Source organism: Amblyraja radiata, unplaced genomic scaffold, assembly GCF_010909765.2.
Source record: "Amblyraja radiata isolate CabotCenter1 unplaced genomic scaffold, sAmbRad1.1.pri S43, whole genome shotgun sequence".
Classification (NCBI taxonomy): domain Eukaryota; kingdom Metazoa; phylum Chordata; class Chondrichthyes; order Rajiformes; family Rajidae; genus Amblyraja; species Amblyraja radiata.
Genome location: NW_022630150.1, coordinates 3,590,875 through 3,615,100, shown reverse-complemented (window position 1 = coordinate 3,615,100; position 24,226 = coordinate 3,590,875). Strand labels below are relative to the sequence as shown.

At 46.7% G+C, this 24,226-nt stretch overlaps 1 protein-coding gene across 4 annotated transcripts in view; it reads right to left on the bottom strand.

The window, feature by feature from the left end:
• Positions 1-3,806: 3,806 nt before the first annotated feature.
• The window catches only part of LOC116969447 (protein FAM122A-like), a 30,314-nt gene continuing 9,894 nt past the window's right edge, over positions 3,807-24,226 (bottom strand). Inside the window, exons 2-10 of one of the 4 annotated variants that reach the window (XM_033016347.1) lie at positions 20,008-20,089; positions 18,069-18,125; positions 17,904-17,947; positions 15,740-15,794; positions 13,726-13,824; positions 10,055-10,143; positions 7,850-7,914; positions 7,234-7,336; positions 3,807-6,514 (exon numbers count right to left, since the gene is read on the bottom strand). In XM_033016347.1, the coding sequence (XP_032872238.1) occupies positions 6,382-6,514; positions 7,234-7,336; positions 7,850-7,914; positions 10,055-10,143; positions 13,726-13,824; positions 15,740-15,794; positions 17,904-17,947; positions 18,069-18,125; positions 20,008-20,089 (727 nt within the window). In that variant the 3' untranslated portion in view covers positions 3,807-6,381. The remainder of the gene's footprint in view (positions 6,515-7,233; positions 7,337-7,849; positions 7,915-10,054; positions 10,144-13,725; positions 13,825-15,739; positions 15,795-17,903; positions 17,948-18,068; positions 18,126-20,007; positions 20,090-24,226) is intronic. The other 3 variants (XM_033016349.1, XM_033016348.1, XM_033016350.1) reach the window with 3 other exon arrangements.

Below are 24,226 nucleotides of genomic sequence, written 5' to 3'. Positions count from 1 at the left end.
GAATTAGATTTGGACACACTGGTCTGAACAGTACACTTTTTATAATAGGCAAGCATAATACAGGCAGATGTGAATACTGTGGGCAAGAAGAGACAATAGAGCATGTCATTGTACATTGTGAGAGGTATGAGGAGGAGAGAGGACAGATGAGTGAGCAGTTCAAAAAAGAAAGAGCACAATTTGATTTGGTAGATATTTTGCAAGGGAGTTCATACAAGTGCTATCAAATCCTGTTGCTTTTTCTTAGGGTAACCAATTTGTTCGGAAGGATATAGGTTATTAGTATATGTAATGGTGTTGTTTGATCCACACTCCATGCCAGTTGGTGGCGGTAATGCACCAAAAAAGTTGTTTGCCAACCACCAAAAAGCACTACATAGAAGAAGAAGCTGGAGAAACTCAGCAGGTGCAGCAGCATCTATGGAGCGAAGGAAATAGGCAACGTTTCGGGCCGAAACCCTTCTGGGTTTCGGCCCGAAACGTTGCCTGTTTCCTTCGCTCCATAGATGCTGCTGCACCTATTGTGTGCCTTCGATTTTCCAGCATCTGCAGTTCCTTCTTAAACATTAAAGTAGGCAAAGGTACACAAAATTGCTGGGGAAATTCAGCGGGTGCAGCAGCATCTATGGAGCGAAGGAAATAGGCGACGTTTCGGGCCGAAACCCTTCTTCAGACAAGTAGGCATGCAGGTGCAGCAGGCAGTGAAGAAAGCGAATGGTATGTTGGCATTCATAGCAAAAGGATTTGAGTGTAGGAGCAGGGAGGTTCTACTGCAGTTGTACAGGGTCTTGGTGAGACCACACCTGGAGTATTGCGTACAGTTTTGGTCTCCTAAACTGTGAGAAACGGGTTAATAGAGATGGTTGATTTATACTAGAACTCTGAAATATAACTTAGAAAGAAATAAGGTGTCAGCAGAAGCCAGCCAGAGGAAAGACATTCTTGCCATGGAGGGAGTACAGAGAAGGTTCACCAGACTGATTCCTGGGATGGCAGGACTTTTATATGAAGAAAGACTGGATAGACTCGGCTTGTACTCGCTAGGATTTAGGAGATTGAGGGGGGATCTTATAGAAGCTTACAAAATTCTTAGGGGGTTGGACAGGCTAGATGCAGGAAGATTGTTCCCGATGTTGGGGAAGTCCAGGACATGGGGTCACAGTTTAAGGATAAAGGGGAAATCCTTGGCCTACTCCTGCACCTATTTTCTATGTTTCTATCATCCAACTCAGTATCCTGTACCTGCCTTCTCTCCATACCCCCCTGATCCCTTTAGCCACATCTAACTCCCTCTTAAATATAGGCAATGAACTGGCCTCAACTACACAGATTTTTCACACAGATTCACCACTCTGTGTGAAAAATGATTTTCTCATCTCGGTCTTAACCAGAGTGGTGAATCTGTGGAATTCTCTGCCACAGAAGGTAGTTGAGGCCACAGTTCATTGGCTATATTTAAGAGGGAGTTAGATGTGGCCCTTGTGGCTAAAGGGACCAGGGGGTATGGAGAGAAGGCAGGTACATGATACTGAGTTGGATGATCAGCCTTGATCATATTGAATGGCGGTGCAGGCTCGAAGGGCCGAATGGCCTACTCCTGCACCTATTTTCTATGTTTCTATCATCCAACTGTATCGTTATCTCGTTGTAGGACATTGATCATTCTTTTATTCTGGATTTTTTTTAGTATATAATTTATGATGCTTTTATAAGTGATATACTAAGATTTTATATATACCTTATGATATTCTATGGGTTCTTGGAGAAAAAGAGCTCCCTTAAATTTGGTTTGGTAGGGTGAAGACTATTCCATGCTTTCATTGTGCAGGGGAAGAATTAATTGCTGTACACATCTGTGTTGGTAGCTGGACAATCTCAAATTGGATTGAATGCCCTCGTCTACTCCTGAAAGATTACCAAACCTACACCAAACCCAACCCTATGTCGAGCTGACCGTTTAATATTTTGTAACAAACAGGTCAAATGGTGAGCTTTACGTTTGTCTTGGAGAGGGTTCCATCCCAGTGAATTCAGAAGTTTGGTAACACTCGCTTCTCATAGATATTAGTAACAAATCGAACTTCCTGTCATAGGACTTGTTCGATGGAAGAAATGTTTTTATTTTGGAGGCAACAACAACTGACTTCGGCTTGAAAATGGCGGCCAAACCCAGCAGGCCACCAACAGTCACACTGGGAGCGGGGTTCTTGGTCCTCGAAAATATTCCAAATGGAATTTAAACTGGAGGTGGCTGCAAAAGAAAACTGCCTGGACGCCACTTATAAATGGCGCCCAAAGCATTGGGAGCGCGGAGGCAACTACAAGAAGAAATGACTTTGGCTTGCAAATGGCACCCAATCGTCACCATAGAAGCGCGGTGGCTACGACATCTGACTGCCAAAAAGTCAGCAGCCAAGCAACCATCAGGAGGGGTTACGGGGAGAAGGCAGGGGATGGGGTTAAGGGGGAAAGTTAGATCAGCCATGATTGAATTGAATGGCCTAATTCTGCATCTATCTCTTATGAATCGTCTGCATGGGGCTACAAGTCTACAACAAAAACAACTGCCCCCGGGCTTTGAAAATGACGCCCAAACCCCAACCGTCCACGTAGGAGCAACGCCACAACAAACTCCATTTATTTATTTTATTTATTACTATTTGCTGCCCCCTAACTTCAACTGTTGGTAGAGCACAATCTGTATTATTTTTTTTTAAATATCAATTTATATTTTGAGTCTGGGAAGTTTAAAAATGGCACCAGAATATAGATCTCAGCGGTGGTTGGGGCGGAGGGTAACGTGAGCTGACAAATAACTGGCAAGCCACAAAGTTAACGTCCATTAATTTCATGTCATGTTCAATTTTGGAAACGTGGAGTGATACAGCGCGAAAACAGGCCCTTTTCGGCCCAACTTGCTTTCGCCGACCAACATGCCATCTACATGCGTAGGAAGGAACTGCAGATGCTGAATTAAATCGAAGATAAGACAAAAAGCTTGAGTAACCAGAGGTGCTCCTTGACTCACTGAGCTACTCTAGCTTTTTGTGTCTTTGCCCCATCTACACTAGTCACACCTGCCCGCATATGGCTCATATCTTAAAACATTTCCTATCATGTACCTGTCCAAATGTTTTTTTAAATATGAAAATGTGAAAATTGTCTTTTTGTGAACCACCATCTCCACTTCCTTGTGTTTACACTCTTAAAATACTTACCTACTTCATTCACAAACTTCTAACATTATCAAGTGTTGTCAGAAACAGACTTTTTAAAAAAAATAGTTTTTTGAAGGTTATCTAAATATCATTGATGTTGAAAACTAAGTTCTAGAAAAAGTCCAAAATTGCAACTTCATATCCAGTGGATGGGAATCCTTTACCCTGATGTATTATTTCAGAAGTCGCTGAAACAACAGCATTCCGCTTCTCACATCCCACGATATCGTCGCCTTCCAAGATGACCACTCGAAGCAGGTTGACTTTCTTCCACCAGTGGTCGGTGAACCTTTGTGCTGTGTGATCTATGTTGCTGTACACTTATCCCGTGTTGATCTGAATACCCGAGCATACTATGCCTTCCCGACTGTTTCTTTAAGTCTACAGATTCTTGGGCCACGTTACACTTTCCCCACGGAGTACGTACGCAGAGTATTTTCTCTTGGGCATTTACCTGAACGAAAGACTGGTTTTAGGATCCAGGCCAGTGGATAATACGGTAACATCAAATGCAATCTGTAAATAACGATTCTTACTTCTTCCAATGGACTACTAACACTTACTTGACCGTTGAAATTCTCACTCATATCCTAGCAATTAACAAATTTATTGTTTCAAATGACATAACGAGTGGCAATAATAGACAAGTCCAGCCTCTCTGGATAGGCAGAAGTCAGAGAACTCTCATTGTGTATCTATAAATATTATATAAAAATATAAAATTGGCACCAATGATGATTTATTTTCTTCATATATCGTGTCAACCATACTCAGTGATTCATGAGACCACTGATTAGTAAAGAATCTTTTTTTTTTTTTAAACCTTTTGAGGCACCGCACATTAACTGGCATGACACAGTACTAGCTGATAAAACCAGGGTGCTGTACAATGGTAAGCAGCAAGTGAATGGAATCCAAGCACAGAAAGGCATCAAGATAATCAAAATAAAACATTGATTACTTTTTAAAATTACTCCATGTTTCTCTTAAGAGGCTTTGGTACAAAATTAGGTGCAATGAGTCAGTTCTTCAGGTTTAGCTTCCCCCACACACAGGATCCACCTGTAAATCACCGTGCACATTGTTACACTTCCAGGGAGCGGCAGCGACAAGCGCTGAACACAAGACAAAGCTGCAAAGGGCGCGGACGGAGTGCGGGGGGACGGGGGACGGGAGGGGGGTGCTGCTCGAGTCCTTCGCCGCTCATCTGCCCCGTCCCGACATCTGACCAGCAAATGAGGGTTTCGGCCACAAGCCGAGACCCCCCCCCCTCCCCCCCGGCAGCGACGGCAGGCTCCGCAGAATCCACCCGCGGGAAGGAAAGAGACAAGATTCGCAAAGAATCGCTACAGTCGGCCGGGGGTCTGGGGCCGAACAGTTTCACGATATGATACTGACCAGATTGTGGTCGGGAAGACAGGGCAGCCTGCCCTGAGGGCACAGCCTCGGAATAAAAGGATGTATCTTTAGAAAGGAGAGGAAGCGGACTTTCTTTAGTCAGAGGGTGGTGAATCTGTGGAATTGATAGCCGTGAAGGACAGGTTTTGGGGTATTTTTAAAGCGGAGATTGACAGATTCTTGAATCGTGAGGGTGTCAAAAGATACGTGGAGAACTCAGAAGACAGGGGCATGAGGTTGAGGAGGAAAGATAGATCGGCCATGATTGAATGGCGGAGTGGACCTGATGGGATGAATGGTCTCATGCTGCTACTATGACTTTTGAACAAAGGTCCTGATGTAGACCTTTGTGAGCACGAAATGCACTGAATGAATCCACCACTTTGCAATCAAAAGGTGCCAAGCTGCTTGCACCATCTCCATGGGCATAGATAGCACAATTCTGGGTGACTTCAGGTTTTGTCAACAACTTTCCAGAACTCCGCACACTGGGATTGTTCCTGTTCTCAGTCACTAGTGGCGTGCACTTCCCTCTCCCCCATGGAACCTTCCTTTAATTGCTTTGCCTGCCAGTGATCAACCTGTAGGACTAGTGAGCCATTTCTTATGTACAGCAACAAACCACCATGACGGAGCCGTGCCGAAGGGAGGCTCGGTCACGTTACAAGTGGTGGCCTGCGCAGCTTCAGTGATAAAGGGGAGACCTGGCAAGCTAAACACGAGGTTCCATTGTGGGGACGAACGGGAGCGTGCCCTCCCGGGTAGGGAGCAACAAACAACGTTTGAAATAGAAAAAGGACACAAAGTGCTGGAGTAACTCAGCGGGTCAGGCAGCATCTCTAGAGCATATGGACGGGCTGTTTGAAACAAGGTGTTGGTCCAACAGGGAAACCACTGTAAATTGAGGGACAAACGTAACACTGTAAGGGGACCCGACTAAGTTGCAGACAACACATAGAACCATACAGATCTTGTGTAATGAGTACATGGTGAGAGTCAAGAGTCCAACCTTTGTAGCTCAGCCGGTACCTTCTCGGACGGAGGCAGCTTCAAACGGACAAATGAAGGCAAGACAGAAGGTGACCTAAGTGATGTGTAAATTTTTGGTTAAATGATCCAGGAAAAATCAACTTCACATAAGGTATATAAGCAGATAGAGCAACAAAAAGCCACATCGCTTTCGTTTCTGCAAGCGATGTTTGTTCGTCCAGTTACTCGATGCACATCCTCTTGCTGCGGCCAGCCGCTCTCAAGGCTGTCCTTGAGGGAGGGGAGCCTTCTCCTTCCACCAGCCAGGCTCAGGCTCTCCCCCCCCCCCCCCCCCACTCCTCGTGACGCGGTAATGACTGTCCGTTCCTGCCGCTCCCTGGCAGGGAGCACTGCCCCATCCTGTCAATGGATAAGGTGGGTCGACCTGGTCTCCAGCCCTGTTGGCACGTATATACAGAGGGCCGGACAACTCAATGATGTCTTCACCAGCGATCTATACAGTGGTATGTACAACGGGCAGCGAATGGGGTCCGAGCCCAGCGCGTCAAGTGGCCAGGGCCGCTCCACCAGCAGACTGTGGCCCGACCCAGGTAATGGGTAGCAGCGAGAGATCTGCCGCCCACTCACCGGCCACCCTGTTATTTTTGTTTCACTAACTATACAGTTGACTATAAAATACTGATTAGGAATGCTATCATACAACGTCCTCTATCAAAGTGCTTCATGTGTTTCCCCGTCGCTCGGAGTCTGTACGATTGTCTCTCTCTCTCTCGGTTCACATTCCCGGTGGATGAGCCATGGAGGCAAAGGGCGAAGTGAAAGTGATGTCGGGGGCGGCTGGCAAGGCCGGGACTTCGGGCCCCGATGGAGGCACTGTCTGGGGGGGGCTGTTGTTCACACTCTCCAGGCTGCGGGAAGAACACAAAACCCGTGAGGGGAGAATCAACGTTCACAAATGATAGGAGCAGAATTAAGCCATTCGGCCCATCGAGTCTACTCTGCCACTCAATCATGGCTGATATATCTTTCCCTCTTAACATCTTCTCCTGCCTTCTCCCCATAACCCCCGACACCTGAACGACATTTCGTTCAGACCGTAAGGTCTGAATGACAAATAAAGGATCTAATTCTAATAGCAATCTTTTTTTTTTAATATCGTTTTTATTTTATGCGTGAAATGTTTAAGTTTTTATGTGCGATGCTCTGGTATTCCCTGGGAAACGTCTTCTCATTTTGCACTGTACAACTGTTGCTTTGCAAGGTGACAATAAAGGTTGATGATAATGAGAATGATAAAAGGAATAGCTATTTATAGGAAGTTCGGCATGTCCCCAACAACCCTCACCAACGTCTACAGCCGAGCCGTCGAAAAGCATTTTATCGGGATGCATCATAGCATGGTTTGGGAACAGCTCCATTCAAGAGCTCAAGCAATTGCAGAGAATTGTGGACGCAGCCCAGACCATCGCGCAAAACCAACCTCCCTTCTATTGACTGCGTCTATTCCATCTACCTATCCCGCCACCCTGTGAAAGTACATTCGACGCAATGATTCCAGGCCTCTCCACACCCATTTCCCAAGGACAATAGAATACTGGGGTGTGCATTAACGAAATGAGCCATGTACCTGTGCGAGAGTGATGGTCTTAGCAGGTGGGTCTCACCGTGCCCGAGTCCAGGGACACCACTGACAAATAACTTCTTCGGAGGGGAATCCACTTCCATGTCACCTGTGCAGAATACCAAAAGCTATTCATTGAGGGCCGGGGGAGATGGGGGCCAGGGAGAGGGGGGATGAGATGGGGCCGGAAAGAGGGGTGGAGGGGAGGAGAGAGATGGGGCCAGAGAGAGGGGGGATGAGATGAGGCCGGAAAGGGGGGGTGGGGGAAGGAGAGAGATGGGGGCAGGGGGAGATGGGGCCAGGGAGAGGGTGAGATGGGGCCAGAGAGAGGGCGGGGGGGAACGGGTGGAGAAACGGGATCAGAGAGGGGGGGGGGGGGGGGGGAAGAGAATGGGTCGGAGAGTGGGGGAGAGACAGGACCAGGCAAAGAGGGAGAGATACGGGGCAATGGGGTAGGGAGGGAGGAAAATCTTAGTGCTCTCATACACAAGTCTCAAACAGTTCACGTGGCCAGGTGATTATAGTCTTTAGTGCAAGAGATGAAGCAAGAGGGGGAGAAGGCGGGATGAATGGGGTTTGAATTTAAGGAAAGCCAGTTGAAGGTGCATTTTGAGAGTCTTACCTTTCCTCTTCAATGGTCCCAAGGCACTGGGTCGTAGAGCAACACTCGGACTGACACATCTCCTGCTATAAGAAACACAGAATGAAAACTTGAAAAGCATCTCTTCAATGACCACACAAGCAGGTTTATAGACTGGAGACACAAGGAACTGCAGGTGCTGGAACCTGGAGCAAAAGACAAAGAGCTGGAGTAACAGCGGATCAGGCAGCAGCTGTGGAGGGAATAGACAGACGAAGATTTGGGTCGGGACCCTTCTTCACATTGTATTATAGACTGCCCACTGCACCTCTGAATCTACTGCTGTATCATCTACCCCTAGGGCGCCACAGTAGAGCTGCTGACTCACAGTGCCAGAGCTGGGTTAGATCCCGACTACAGGTGCTGTCCGTACGGAGTTTGAATTCTCCCTGTGACCAGGTGGGTTTTCTCCAGGTGCTCAGGTTTTCCCACATTCCAAAGACGTGTAGGTTAATTCACTTCGGTAAAATTGTCCTTAGTGTGCAGGATAGAAGTAGTGTGTAGGGTGATCGTTGGTCGCCATGGTCTCAGTGGGCCGAAGGGCCTGTTTCCATGCTGTATCTCTGCACTAATCTCAATTATCCTGCTACAGTAATGGCCCATCTCCATAAAGAGTGGAGTACATTAGGAGCAAGAAGAAGATTCGAAGAAAAGGAGTGTTGGTTTGACGTAACATCTTATGTTTTAAGTAAGACCCAATCTGCGTATTCACTCCTTGTAAGAAACCCCTCATCACAATAATCAATCTGCTAAAACTACACATATTGCAAAGTGGGATTCAGCAACAAATAAAAAATCAGGAATTCTCTGAATTAGGCGATGACCATCTTAACGCAGAAACACAAATTGAGACACTGATCAACGGCAACCTAATCCAGTACGAGGAACCACAGATGCTGGTTTACAAAAAATGACACAAGTGTTATTCCTCTTGAAGTTTTGAAGTAAACCAAGAAAGATTTTAAAGTGCTGGAGTAACTCAGTGGTTTAGGCAGCATCTCTGGAGAACATGGATTGGTGACGAATCGGGTCGGGACTCTTCTTCAGACTTAATCATATTCTTTTCGGGGGGGGGGGGGGGGGGGGGCAGATGTGTACTTTTACAAGATGATGGGAATCATTGGCACCTATAGTTCTAATGCTGAGACTGTCAGAGATGCCCTGGTTGTACAATGCACCCATTTTAAGTGTCATGGAGTCTAAAACAAGACATCACTGAACTGCTTTGGTGAAAGAAAATATTTAATGAGGTTTGTTTTCACTGCATGGAACATTTCAAAATGTCCCACTGTTCACTGACAATATTTTCACAGCTGGGGCGAATTAAACATATGACGGTATTGCCCAAAATTAAAACGATGCACTGCATGAAGCAACATTAAAAGTCCCTTTGTCTACGAGACTGAAAGAGGTTTCATTGCCACCCAGAACGGTAGGGTCACTGGTTCACTCAGCAAGATGCAGAACTATCATGTGCTACATCCCAGCCTCAGGAGAGAAACACCAAAAATAAAAAATAAACTGGAGACTTTCATGAGGAAAATAGCTCCAGGGTGTTTTTTGCCATTTAGTTAATTAGATTAGAGAGAGATAATTAACAGAAAAATGCATAACACATCATGAGGGTTAAACGGATTAAGAGAAATGTTACACATGCACTCACTCACGCACGCATGTAAGCAGGAACAGACAGGCATAAATGCGCGCGCACAAACACAGTCAAACTGGGACATGCAGGCATAAATGCCTGCACACGTACACACAGCAAACATGTACACCATGCATACAAGCATTGATAATTATGCATAAACACATACAGGCACGCAACGCACAAGTGAAACACACCGGCATATACATGCACACACAAGCAGGACACGTGGCCATAAATGCATGCACATGTACACGCGCAAACATGCACAGGCGCAAACAAACAGGGCGCGCAGGCATATGTATGCATATACCGCACAGTCAAAAGCAGGGACACGTGGACATAAACACACACTCACACACACGTGAGCATAAACGTGTAAACTCGCCCCATACACAAGCATACATACACACAAGCGGGCATAAACATGTAAACACAAGCCCATACACAAGCATACACATACACACACTCAAACACAGGCAAAGTGAGCATCAGCAGCGGTCAAGCATGGGTTTCAGCAGTCATTACATTTTTCTCACCTTCCAAACCGTCGAGTGGGACTGGGAGAGGAATTTGGCGTGACACCACCTTTAGGTATGAGGATTGGCTGGGATGAGGAGAAGTACTGCTGAAAAATACGGGAAGAGATGGAGATTTATTAGACCACCTGCAGCGTGTCGCCAAACCTCTCCTTCCTGCGATCTCCACCCATTGGCAGGTGGACATAAATGCTGGAGAAACTCAGCGGGCGAGGCAGCATCTATGGAGCGAAGGACATGGGCGACGTTTCGGGTCGAGACCCTTCTTCCACCCATTGGCAGATCGGCAAGGTAAACCTGGCACGTTCTTGCCCAGAGGATCCCGGGACATCCTGTTAGATGTACAACCATACTGTTATTAGAACACCCAAAATATAAACTGGAACGTCTCTGCTCCTCCCCCCCCCCCCGTCCCCCAAGCACCCTCTGCCATTCTTTGCAAGGCTGGCAGATGATGGTTGGCATTGGGGTGGGAAGTGGAGGCAGGGGTGATTGGACCCAGGGGGTAATCTTGAGCAGTTGGTTGAACAGTTAACACAAATGTGCAGTTTAGTCAAGATCTTTGTAACTGCAGATGCTAGTTAGTTTTTTTTTTTTTAAGTACTGGAGTAACTCAGCGGGTTAGGCAACTTCTCTCAGCTGTGGGCAGTACAGCGGTAGAGTTTCTGCCTTACAGTGACAGGGACCTGGGTTTGATCCTAACTACAGGAGCTGTCTGTACAGAGATTGTACGTTCTCCATGTGACAGCTGTGGATTTTCTCCGGGTGCTCCAGTTTCCTCACACACTCCAAAGAGCTACAGGTTTCTTCCCCACAGCCATCAGGCTATTAAACACAACGAATAAGCTATGAGCTCTGAACTGCAAAAGACTATATTATTATTTGTTATTTGCACCATATTTGTTATTTATTGAACTTTTTCTTTTTTTCCCCCGTTATATACTATGTTTACATGTTCACATATTCTGTGTGCTGCAGCGAGTAAGAATTAAAAGGTGGATTATGGAAATGTCCGAGACCCGACACCTGGAAAGAATCAGATTTGTCTTAATGGACAAACAAGAACTTTATTGTTAGAATATGGTCTCCAGAGATGAGATTCCTCTTAGCAGGTAAAGCAGACCAATTCCAAAAGACGTGGTCTACGTTTCTGGACCTATTACAAGCATGAGGTGCATAGTAATTTTAAAAATAAATAAATAAATAAATGGTATCAGGACCTGGCAACGGGGGGTAAAACAACAAAAACAGACTTGGTTGGTAGTCCCCTTTCTGCGGAGTTTAATGTTATAATAGAGCGAATGTTCCTACTTTCTTTTTCTTTCTTTTCTAGGGTCTACTTTCTTACTTTACTTCCTTCTCTAACTTCTTTTCTAAGGGGCTTTCTTTTCCCAACACTCTCTGGCACTTCACAACTCTTGCGCACTTTCTTTACTTTCCTTACTTCTATCTTTTTCTTAAAGCTCAAAAAAATGAAGCGGTACAAAAAATGTATTAAGATATATGTGTTGTGTATTATTGTAATTTACCGTACTTCTAATAAAAATAATTTAAAAAAAAAAAAGAATATGGTCTCCATTCATTGACTATTTGAAGGGGTAGTTCGGTTCAGCACGGGAACCTAACTGAAGCTTGAACTCAGGATTAGATGAAAAGTTATACTATATAAATCTCCAATGATGTATTATTAGTAAATCATTCCATTCTTTTTTTTATCTTGACATTTGTGGGGTTTTTTTCTTTCTTTCTTACTCCCTATCTATAAAAACAAACTAGAAGCAGAATCAATCCACAATTGATAACATTAATAATGTACGACTGATATACATGAAATGTTTTTACCATAATATGTGTTTGCTTCTAATAAAAATATTATAAAACAAAAATAATTTAATTGTTCCGTCCCGGACATATGACAATAAAACACTCCTGACTCTTGAATTGTGTGTAGGACAGTGTTAGTGTGCGGGGATCGTTGTGAGTGCAGACTCTGTTGGCCGAAATGCCTTTATCTTTAAACTAAACTAAATCTTTTTACTAAATCTTTAAACTAAAGCTGTATCTTTAAACTAAACTAAATCTCTGGACTCACAAATAGTTTCAGTCCCGATCTGAAACGTCACCTATCCGTGTTCTCCAGAGATGCTGCCTGACCCGCTGAGTTACTCCAGCACTCTGTGAAACGTCACCTATCCGTGTTCTCCAGAGATGCTGCCTGACCCGCTGAGTTACTCCAGCACTCTGTGAAACGTCACCTATCCGTGTTCTCCAGAGATGCTGCCTGACCCGCTGAGTTACTCCAGCACACTGTGAGCTTTTCCTTGTAACTTATTTCTCGGCAGTGGTGGGCTAAGCAATGAGGAATTGGGGAAAGTACTTGAAGTGGCAGGTGGGAAGCTGCCTCTGACCACCAGAGGGCAGATCAGATCTCAGGACAATGCCCTGCCCCACAGGAGCCTGGCTGAACAATGTGCGGCTGATAGTGTAGAATAATTAACTATACGCGCACACACACATCAACCAGAGAATTAGTTTCAACACCCTGCAGTAGACACTCCATTTATACGTCATGCTGCCTCGGCAAGGCAGCAGCATAATCAAGGACGAGTCATACCCTGGCCACCCTCTTTTCCCCTCTCCCATGGGCAAAAAGGTTTACAAGTGTGAAAACGCACACCTCCAGATTCAGGGACAGTTTCTTCCCAGGTGTTATCAGGCAACTGAACCAACCTACCACAAGTGCAGTGCAGAACTACTATCTACCTCCTTGGTGACCCTCGGGTTATCCTTGATCGGACTTTGCTGGCTTTACCTTGCACTAAATGTTATTCCCTGGTAGACAAAAATGCTGGAGAAACTCAGCGGGTGAGGCAGCATCTATGGAGCGAAGGAAATAGGCGACGTTTCGAGTCGAGACCCTTCTTCAGACTGACCCGAAACGTCGCCTATTTCCTTCGTCTGAAGAAGGGTCTCGACCCGAAACGTCGCCTATTTCCTTCGCTTCATAGATGCTGCTGCACCCGCTGAGTTTCTCCAGCATTTTTATCTACCTTCGATTTTCCAGCATCTGCAGTTCCATCTTAAACAAATGTTATTCCCTGATCATATATCTACACTGTAAATGGCTCGACTGTAATCATGTATTGTCTTTCTACTGGCTGGTTAGCACGCAACAAAAGCTTTTCACTGTACCTTGGTACACGTGACAATAAACTAAACCGACTGGCTGACTTAAATTAATTGATCTTTTCGGCTCACCACGATTCTCGTGTAAAACAGAAATGATACACCAGACATCTTATGCAGATAGACACAAATGCTGGAGTAGCTCAGCGGGTCAGGCAACATCTCTGGAGAACATGGAAAGGTGACGTTTCGGGTTGGAACCCATCTTTAGTCCCCTCTCCCTGTGTTCCAGAGATGCTGCCTGACCTGCTGAGTTACTCCAGCAATGATAGACCCACAATGTTGGAGTAACTCAGCGGGACAGGCAGCATCTCTGGAGAAAAGGAATAGGTAACGGGTCGGAACTGTCGAGTCCAAGGAAGGGTACCGACTCTAAACGTCGCCTATTCCTTTTCGCCAGAGATGCTGCCTGTCCCGCGCTGAGTTACTCCACCATTTTATGTCTATCTTCAGTATGACATAAAGATACCGACAGATTTCCATACCTTGCCGATCCGTGTTGGGGAAGGGGCGAGGGGGAAGATATCGTCGCTCTGCAGGCTCAATACCCGGTCTTCCTGCTCAGCCGTCACCATCTGATCACACTGCACAAAGAAGGAGAGTTGCCTGGTAAGCAGTACAAATCCACTCGACGCACTCACACAAAAACAATCACGGCTGATTCATCTGAGACACCTAGTGCCTAGTGAGGGGTGATCTTATAGAGGTGTATAAAATCATGAGTGGAATAAATCGGGTCGATGCACAGAATCTCTTGTCCACAGTTGGGGAATCGAGGACCAGAGGACATGGGTTTAAAGATTTAATAAGAATCTGAGGGGTAACGTTTTCCACACAAAGGGTGGTGGGTGTATGGAACAAGCTGCCAGAAGAAGTCTGTGGAATTCTCGGCGGTGGAGGCCGGTTCTCTGGATGCTTTCAAGAGAGAGCTAGATAGGGCTCTTAAAAATAGCAGAGTCAGGGGATATGGGGAGAAGGCAGGAACGGGGTACTGATTGGGGATGATCAGCCATGATCACATTGAATGGCGGTGCTGCCTCGAAGGGCCAAATGGCCTACTCCTGCACCTATTGTCTATTGTCTATTAAGAGGTAGTTGAGGCAGGGTCTATCCCAACGTTTAAGAAACAGTTAGACAGGTACATGGATAGGACCGGTTTGGAGGGATGTGGACAAAAGACTGACAGGTGGGACTAGTGTAGCTGGGACATGTTGGCCGGTGTGGGCAAGTTAGGCCGAAGGGCCTGTTTTCACACTGTATCACTCTGTGACTATCTACCCATCATTACTTTGAATAACTATGTGCACGGGAATGATCCACAGATTAAATAAGAATTCAGGGCAGACAGGAAGACCCAAGAAGCGGAGACACAAGGAACTGCAGCTCTCGAAATCTTGAGCAAAACACAAAGTGCTGGAGGACTCCGCAGGTCTAGTAGTATCTGTGGAGGGAATGGACAGACAATGTTTTGTCTTCAGACTCAGTCTATCCATTCCCTCCACAGACGCTGTCTGACCCAGAGTTCCTCCAGCACTTTGTTTTTTGCTTGAATCCAGCATCTGCAGTTGCTTGTGTCTCCAGTATTTAGGGATTCGGTCAGCTCTCCTCAAAATGTACCAAAGATTAAAATTTTTAAGGAATTTGATGGGTTAGAAGCAGGGAAATGTTTCACCGGCTGAGGAGTCTAAAATACGGTGTCAGGATAAATGTTAGGTCATTAGGTTAATTGGTCTCTGTAAATTACTCCCTAGTGTGTTGGGAGTAGGCGTGAAAGTGCGAAAACATAGAACTAGTGTGAACCGGTAATCTATGGTCGGGGTGGACATGGATGGTTGAAGGGCCTGTTCCCATGCTGCATCACCAAACTAAACAAAAACATGGTTGTATTTTTTTTATTGGATGGCCCCTTGCCCTTTAAAAACTTGCTATCAAAATGAAGCTTCCAAAATTAAAGGAGGTCTGATTTACACAGCATTTCCACCCATCTGATTAGTTTAGTTTAAGGGATACAGCGTGAAAACAGGCCCTTCGGCCCACCGAGTCCGTGCTGACCAACGATCACACATACACGGGTTCTATCCTACACATTGGGGTGGCATAGTGTCGCAGTGGTAGAGTTGCTGCCTCACAGTGCTGGAGACCCGGGTTCGATCCTAACTTCGGGCGCTTGCCTGAACGGAGTTTGTACGTTCACCCTGCGGGTTTTGTCCCGAGATCTTCGGTTTCCTCCCACACTCCAAAGGCGTACAGGTTTGTAGGTTAATTGGTTTGGTATAATTGTAAATTGTCCCTAGTGTGTGTAAGATAGTGTAAGAGTGCGGGGATCGCTGGTCGGCATGGACTCGGTGGGCCTGTTGCCGCGCTGTATCTCTAAACTAAACTAAGTTCATCTGCAGCAAGTATCTGAGGTCACAAAGGTGCAAAAGTCAAAAGTAAAACCTTGCACACGGATTTACTAGTTAGCGGTTGAGAGGTTATTTAGCCTGGCCAGATACTCACCAGTGTAAAGCCATCCTCCCACGAGCAACTCATCTGCATGGCTGCGTGTATCCCTCTTCAGAGAGGAAAAAATAAAGGACACAGATTAGTCACCGGAACAATACTAGCATCTTCCTCCTCCTCAGCCAACTTACTGCAAGAAACATAGGGTCCGTTTCAGCCGGAGTAACGTTGGGCGTCGGAAAACCCTGATAATTTTTTTTGTTTCCTGCCCACAGGTTTAACACGGCAGGATTGGAGGAAACTCTGCAGAAATGGTGTGGTCTCGAGCTGCAGAAGAGTGCTTCCTATGGCAGCGGTGATCTCTTGCGAGCAGGATATGGAAGCAGCTGCAGATGTGGAAGAAGAGCAGTGTGGGAGACCATGGCTGGACTGACGTTGTGCTCACAGGTACGTTGCAAAGGGAAATTGGAACCCAAATTACTGGAAAGATAGAGCGTCTGTGGAGATTCAGTGTCCACCACCACCCGTGGCAGTGCATTCCAGGCACCTATCAATCTCTCTGTATAAAATAAAACATTGTCCCTCTCAACTTAAACCCAAGTCCACCAGTCTTTTTCCTATCTACCCTGGGGGAAAAAGGTTCCGACAATCTTTGGGCGGCACAGCGGTAGAGATGCTGTCTTACAGCACCAGAGACCAGGGGTCAATCCTAACAGAGACCAGGGATCAATCCTAACCACAGGTGCTGTCTGTGCAGAGTTTGCACGTTCTCCCCGTGACCGCGTGGGTTTTCTCGGGTGCTCCGATTTCCTCCCACACTCCAAAGACTTGCACGTTTGTAGGTTGATTGACTTCTGTAAAGCTGTCCCCTGCGTGTGGGATAGATCTAGTGTGTGTGGGGGGGGGGGGGGGGGTTATCGTTGGTCAGCGCAGACTCAGTGGGCAAGTTTCCACGCTGATCCTCCAAACTAAACATCCAAAAAACAGTCCCCCCTCCCCCACTGTCAGTGGCACATCAGTAAGTCGCTCTGTTTCATCCACCATGGCCACACAGCAACAGCAGCACTACTACAACCTTGGCTTTTTCTCACAATGTGTCTAACAGCTGGAGCCCCTCCAACTCCAGGTTGACAGGAGGACACGACGTGCTGCCGTGCAAGTTGCCTTTTAAGTGCTGCAGCGTGGGAGCAGAAGAGCCACGACTGATAGGAAGGCAGCGCTTTGGATCAGGTCCGGGTGGAACATCCGAAGGGATACTCCCCCACCAGCAGCACGGCTGAGGAAGAATCCGACTGATGCAAAACAAATAAATAAACCTCAGCCCCTCCGCTCCCACCATCATCACCACCACCACACGTTCACCTTTACACACAACTGCCTATCTCTTAAAGTTTCAGATAATAGCAACAAGAGCATTTTTGCTCATGCTTCAGCCAGAATTGAAGTTCCAAAGCACAAAATCCAAGGCCAAAACCTTGCGTGCATCAACAAGGAAGTGATACAACGTCAGGGAGGGGGCACATCTGAAGTGGTCGCAGTGTCAGCCCAGCAGTACTGATGGAGGGCTACAATAGCAAGAGGTACCAGCCTTCAGATTGGACCACAAACTGAGCTCCCACCTACTATAGGCTTAAGAGATACAGCGCGGAAACAGGTCCTTCGGCCCACCTTTAGGAGGTTGAGAGGTGATCTTATGGAGGTGTATAAAACCACGAGGGGAATTAATAGGGTGAATGCACAGTCCTTATCCAGAATCAAGAAACATAGGCGTAAGGCGAGAGGGAAAAGATTTAACAGGAACCTGTGGGGCAAGTTTTCCACACAGAGGCCGGTGGGTAAATGGAACGAGCTGCCTGAGGAAGTAGGTGCTAAAACATTTAAAAGACATTTGGACTGGTACATGGATAAGAAAGGTTTAGAGGGATATGTGCCAAATGCGGGTAGGTGGGACTAGCTTAGATGGTCAGCATTGGGCCGAAGGACCTGTTTCCATGCTGTTTAACTCTATTCATTCATTCAGGTCAATGGATAGTGAGCAGGGCAAGTCAGAGCTCATTTTAAGAGCCAGCACAAGCAAGATGGGTTGAATGGTCCTCTGAGTTGCACCTTGTCCTCAGGAACGGACAGATAAAAACCGGGAAGGTTTGGGAGTGGCCACAAACTGCGTCCACCTGGAACGAACAAACCGGACAGAGTGGGCAGTTCCAGTTGCCAGACTCACCTCTCGTGCGCAGTTTCACGGTTCATCACATCCATGCTCTCCTCCTGAAACGCAAAATAAAACAGGCAATTTCCTTTTGTGTGGAGGAAGTCACATAAGCTCAGAAGGAAACAAAATGGTTTCTATTGAATTTAACATCATCACAAAGCACAAGGTAGGCCTTACCTGCCGAATCTGGTCAATCCGACTGTTCAGGGTTCGGAATGGTGACAGTGGGAAAGACTAGAAGGAAAGAACAAACACAAAGCAGTCATTCAGCTTGCTCACTGGATTATTAAATGGAAGCTGACCTGAATAGTTAGTTTACATAAACTGTGGAGCCACTGTTCTGCTGGAAGTCGTGAACTAAACAGCTACGGTAGACATAAAGGCGCTCTCCCATCCAAGTACTAACCAGGCCCGAGCCTGCTTAGCTTCCAAGATCAGAGGAGATCAGGCGTTTTCAGGCTAGGAGGGGGACATCGATTCCAGGTGAACTAACCCTGCAGGTACTGTGCACAGCCACACCTGGGACCCTGAGTGCTCATGGCCCAATGGCTAATAAAGACAGAGTGTTAGAGTAACTCGGCGGGTCTGGCAGCATCTCTGGAAAACATGGATAGGTGACATTTCAGCTCGGGACCTTTGTTCAGTCTGAGTTGGATGATCAGCCATGATCATATTGAATGGCGGTGCAGGCTCGAAGGGCCAAATGGCCTACTCCTGCACCTATTTTGTATGTTTCTATGTTAGTTAATGACAAGACCCTGGACAACATGGGTAGGTGACATTTAGGGACAGGACACTTCTTCAGACTGATTGTAGGGTCCCGACCTGAAATGTCGTCTATTCATTCCCTCCACAGATGCTGCGTGACCCACCGAGTTACTCCAACACTGCCCCAAGATTCCAGCCACAGGAGGTACTTGTGTCACCAACTTAAAAATAATGCTGCCTGCATTTCCATGAACGGAAAGATGAGTTGAGAGCTTAGTGAGGCCTTATAGTATTTGCAGGCAATAAAAACGACGACAACGTTCCAACTCGTATTACAGAAGAGCTTTAAAGCATTATCTCAGCTGGCGAAACACGAGAAACTAAAAATGTGGGCTCAAATACGCCCCCTTAACTTTGCTATCCCTGTGGCCTCTGTCGACCTACCATACTCCCAAAACTACAATCTTCCAATTTAAGCCTCGAACCGACTACCTTCACTTGCATCCTCCACCACCCCTTCCCCATCCGCCTGGTGTATATTCAGCCATTTATCATGGTCCCCAAGTACTGAGATTTAATAGGTAGACAAAAGTGCTGGGGAAACTCAGCGGGTGCAGCAGCATCTATGGAGCGAAGGAAATAGGCAATGTTTCGGGCCGAAACCCTGAAGGAAATAGGCAACGTTTCAGGACGAAACCCTTTTGGGTTTCGTCCCGAAACGTTGCCTATTTCCTTCCCTCCATAGATGCTGCTGCACCCGCTGAGTTTCTCCAGCACTTTTGTCTAACTTCGATTTTCCAGCATCTGCAGTTCCTTCTTTAATACATCTTTGTCCGTCCGTTTCTCAAATCTTGAAACCCAAGCCCAGTTTAGTTTATTGCCACGTGTACCGAGGTACAGTGAAAAGCTTTTGTTGCGTGCTATCCAGTCAGCGGAAAGACAATACATGATTACAATCGAGCCGTTTACAGTGCACAGATACATGATAAGGGAATAACAGTTAGTGCAAAGTAAAGTCAGCAAAGTCCAATCAAGGATAGTCCGAGGGACATCAATGAGGAAGATAGTAGTTCAGCATTGCTCAACTTTTAGTTATCTGCCCGAACATATCCTCCTTTGGATTGAAAGATATAACATGGAAATCACAGGGAGGAGGTGCAAACTCCACACAAGCAGCACCCGAGGTCAGGATCACACCAAGGTCGCTGATGCAGCATCTCGACCCGCTGCCCACCTTTGGATTGGTGCAAATTTCTGTATAATTATGGACACGCCCAGAGAATTGTCCCCCCCTCTGTCCCCTCCCCCCCGCCCCCCGAGGTTTTGACTCAAGCCTGATAAACAACATGGGAGTGGACGGGGGGGGACAGTGAAGGATGGCGAGGAAGAACAGCGAGGTAATACTCACCGAGCTCGGGCAGCCGAGATTTACTGAGGCACTGCTCCTCCGACATCGGATAGAGGTTGGCTGAAACACTGGCGAAGAATCACTGCACAGAAAATAACAAACAAGAAACTTAGAGCCTTCCGATTGCATGTTTTACATCATTCTGATCATTTTCTGAATCACAAATAGCTACAAACACACCCCGATTAACACAACAGGTGACTTGCGTAAACTCGCGCTTACAGAATCAATTCCACACTCAGTCCCTAGTGCAGTCAAGGCGGTTTATAATTCCCACAACACTGTACGATCGCTCAGGTTTACATCGGAAACAAGCCGCAATGGCGGTGTTGCTTACCCAGAAGGCCGCGCGCAGCAGAAAGTGCCCCGGGTCCAGCTGGTCCCCACTGAGGCAGTTAATACTCTCAGTGAGTTATTTCGGGCTGGGGATAGGGATAGGGATTCCAACTTACGTAAAATCTGGCTTACGGAAGGGTTCGTGGAACGTATCCCTTACCCAAGTGGGGGAGTGCGCAAATATGCTCTTCAAAACAAAGTACAATGACTTTTTTGCCAGCCACCCAACTTTAATAAACTCCTTGGAGAAACAAGAGACTGCAGATGCTGGAATCTTAAGCAAAAAAAAAAACCAAGTGCTGGAAGAACTTGGTGAGTCAGACAACGTCCGTGGAGAAAAATGGACAGATGGGCGAGAATTCTCAGTCTGAAGAAGGGTCCCAACCCAATATGTTGTCTGACAATGCCCCTCCACAGATGATGACTGACCAGCAGAGTTCCTCAGCACTGTGATTTTTCCTTTCACACATTGATGGTGCAGTCTGCTGCCTTGAACTTACACCGTATTCAACATTACATTTATGTACCTGAAAGGTTTGTTATGAATGAATGAATGCGTTTATTGGCCAAGTATTCACATACAAGGAATTTGCCTTGGTGCTCCGCCCGCAAGTGACAACATGACATACAGCGACAGTTAGGAATGACACATAAAACATTAAACATTAATAATAAAACATTATTGATTAAACATGTGAATTAAATAAAATACCAGAGCAAAAGAAGGCTACAGATTTTTGATTATTGAGTAGAGCTACTACTCGTGGAAACATGCTGTTTTTATGTCTGGCAGTGACAGCTTTTGACAGTCTGGAGTCGCCTTCCAGAGGGAAGTGATTCAAAGAGTTTGCAAGTCACCCAAAAGCTAGATTAAAGCCACAAAGTTCACCAATTTTTTGCCCTCCTTCAGAAATACTGGTAGATTTCTATCCTTATCAGATTTCTAAATACTGTTACCACTGTCAACGACACACAATATTGGCAAGTTACAATCCTCAGGAGTTGCCACTCTCAATGGACACTGAAACCGACCCTCTTGCTTGGAAAATGGGTTCCGTATTGGTCTACTGTTGAGTCCCAGCCGAGCCTGGAACTGCGTCATGAAGAGATGGCTCCATCATTCAAGATCACAAATTCATCCTAGCTTGGGCAGCACAGTGGTAGAATTGCTGCCTCACAGCGCCAGAGACCTGGGTTCGATCCCGACTAAGGGGGCTGTCTGTACGGAGCTTGTATGTTCTCCCTATGGCCACGTGGGTTTTCTCCAGGTGCTGATTTAATTGTCCCTAGTGCCCAGGATAGAACCAGTGTGGGGTGGCCGCTGGGTCGCGTGGACTCAATGATACTTTATTGTCACCTAGGTACAGTGAAATGCTTTGCTTTGCGTACAACCTGGTGAAATTATACAGCAGACCTCATCTAGGCAGTACACAAGCGTCGATACATTTTTGGTGCCAACAATGCCACAACAGTTCACTGAGCAGTCCAATCTTCCGCCTGCCATCCATCACAACTGGTAGCACGCAGCCCTCTGCCCGATCCCTCCTTTATTCTCAATGTCGTCCCCCCCCCCCCCCCCCGGTTCCCTCTTCAATCTGTACGCACTTTGTGGGCCGAAAAGCCACTGTATCTCTACACTCTAAAAAACACTCAGCAAGGCTCACCGCCCAGTGTGACACGTGGCTTCCAAAGCAGGGTTGCTCAAACAAGGATTGTTCCTGGCATGGGCCACAGCAGTTTACTGGCAAGGGAACGCGCTCAGCAATATCAACGTGGCGCTGGCTTGCCAGGCAGGTTTACAGCGTTGTTCTGCGTTGCGCCCATTGGTCTCAATGAGGGCCACGGGTCTACGAGAAAGTGGTAGCCAAAAACCGTCACGATTCCTGCACTGGATTCCTACCCCCTGGTTCTGCTGGAAATAACAGACGGTCGGGTGGGTCCGTGGCTGGCGGTGGTGCTGCCTACAGTCACAGCGTCAGTCAATACTCACCGTTTGAGGCTGGCACATGTGGGGGGGGGGGGGGGGGGTAGCCAGACAGCTGTGGGTTGGTAGAGCTTCTTCCAGGAAAGCAACGATGCCCTTGGACTGAAGGAGCAAGTCCAACGCAGCTTCTGTTCAGTGTCTCCTCGCTGAAGGGGAATGAAAGTAACAGCTGCCGCATACAGAGTCAGAACTGAATGTTCCCAGCGCTGGTGGCTCACAATCAGAATCCAAGTCTGGGAAACGGTGGCAATCAGCCAGATTTCCGATCGGACTATTCACCAAAAATCCCGTGCCTTCCGGCAGCCGAATAGCTCCCTGTGGGGAGACGGCCGGAGAAAGCGGAGCCTGCAAGTCCAGACATCCAGAGACTGTCACAACATTTAACATTGAAACATAGAAAAATAGGTGCAGGACTAGGCCATTTGGCCCTTGGAGCCAGCACCGCCATTCAAAATGAGCATGGCTGATCATCCAAAATCAGTACCCGTTTTTTCCCCGTATCCCTTGATTTTGTTAGCCCAAAGAGCTAAATCTAACTTTCTCTTGAAAGCATCCTGAGAATTGGCCTCCACTTGCCTTCTGTGGCAGAGAATTCCACAGATTCACAACTCTCTGGGTGAAAACGTTTTTCCTCATCTCAATCCTAAACGGCCTACCCTTTATTCTTAAACTGTGACCCCAGGTTCTGGACTCCCCCAACATCGGGAACATTTTTCCTGCATCTAGCCTGTCCAATCCTTTAAGAATTTTATATGTTTCTATTCTATAAGATATCCTCTCATCCTTCTAAATTCCAGTGAATACAAGCCCAGCCGACCCATTCTTTCATCATATGTCAATCCCGCCATCCCGGGAATTAACCTGGTGAACCTACGCAGCACTCCCTCAATAGCAAGAATATTCTTCCTCAAATTAAGATACCAAAACTGCACACAATACTCCAGGTGCGGTCTCACCAGGGCCCTGTACAACTGCAGTAGGACCTCCTTGCTCCTACACTCAAATCCTCTCGCTATGAAGGCCTACATGCCATTGGCTTTCTTCACTACCTGCTGTACCTGCATGCTTACTTTCAGTGACTGATGTACAAGCACACCCAGGTCTCGTTGCACCTTCCCTTTTCCTAATCTGACACCATTCAGATAATAATCTGCCTTCTTGTTCTTGCCACCAAAGTGGATAACTTCACATTTATCCACAATGCACATGCACTGCATCTGCCTTGCATCTGCCCACTCACCCAACCTATCCAAGTCACCCTGCAGCTTCATAACATCCTCCTCACAGCTCACATTGCCAATCAGCTTTGTGTCTTCCGCAAACTTAGAGATGTTACATTTAATTCGCTCGTTAAGAAACACTTAGGCAGGTAAATGGATAGTATAGGTTTAGAGGGGTATGAGCCTAACGCAGGTGGGACTTTATGGCGGCATAGTGGTACAGCGGTAGAGTTGCCGCATTACAGCGCCAGAGAACTTGGTTTCGATCCTGACTGCAGGTGCTGTTTGCATGGAGTTTGTACGTTCCCCGTGACAGTGTAGGTTTTCTCCGAGTGCTCCAGTTTCCTCCCACACTCCAAAGTCGTACAGGTTTGTAAGTTACACTATGTGCCTTTGGTAAAATTGTCCCTAGTGTGTAGGATAGTTAGTTACGGGAGTGATCACAGGCTGGAGCAGGCTCAGTGGGCCGCTATATCTCTAAAATCTGGTGTAGATGGGCTATTTTAGTCAGCATGGGCAAGTTGGGCCGAAGGGCCTGGGTTTCCACACAGTAACACAATGACTCCACAGAGCAGGTGCACATATTCCCTCTCACACCACAGGACACTGGCGATTCTCCAGCATCTCTGCCCCATGGATAGGTAAACAATGGCCACTTGTGCTTTCGTTCAGCTCCAGC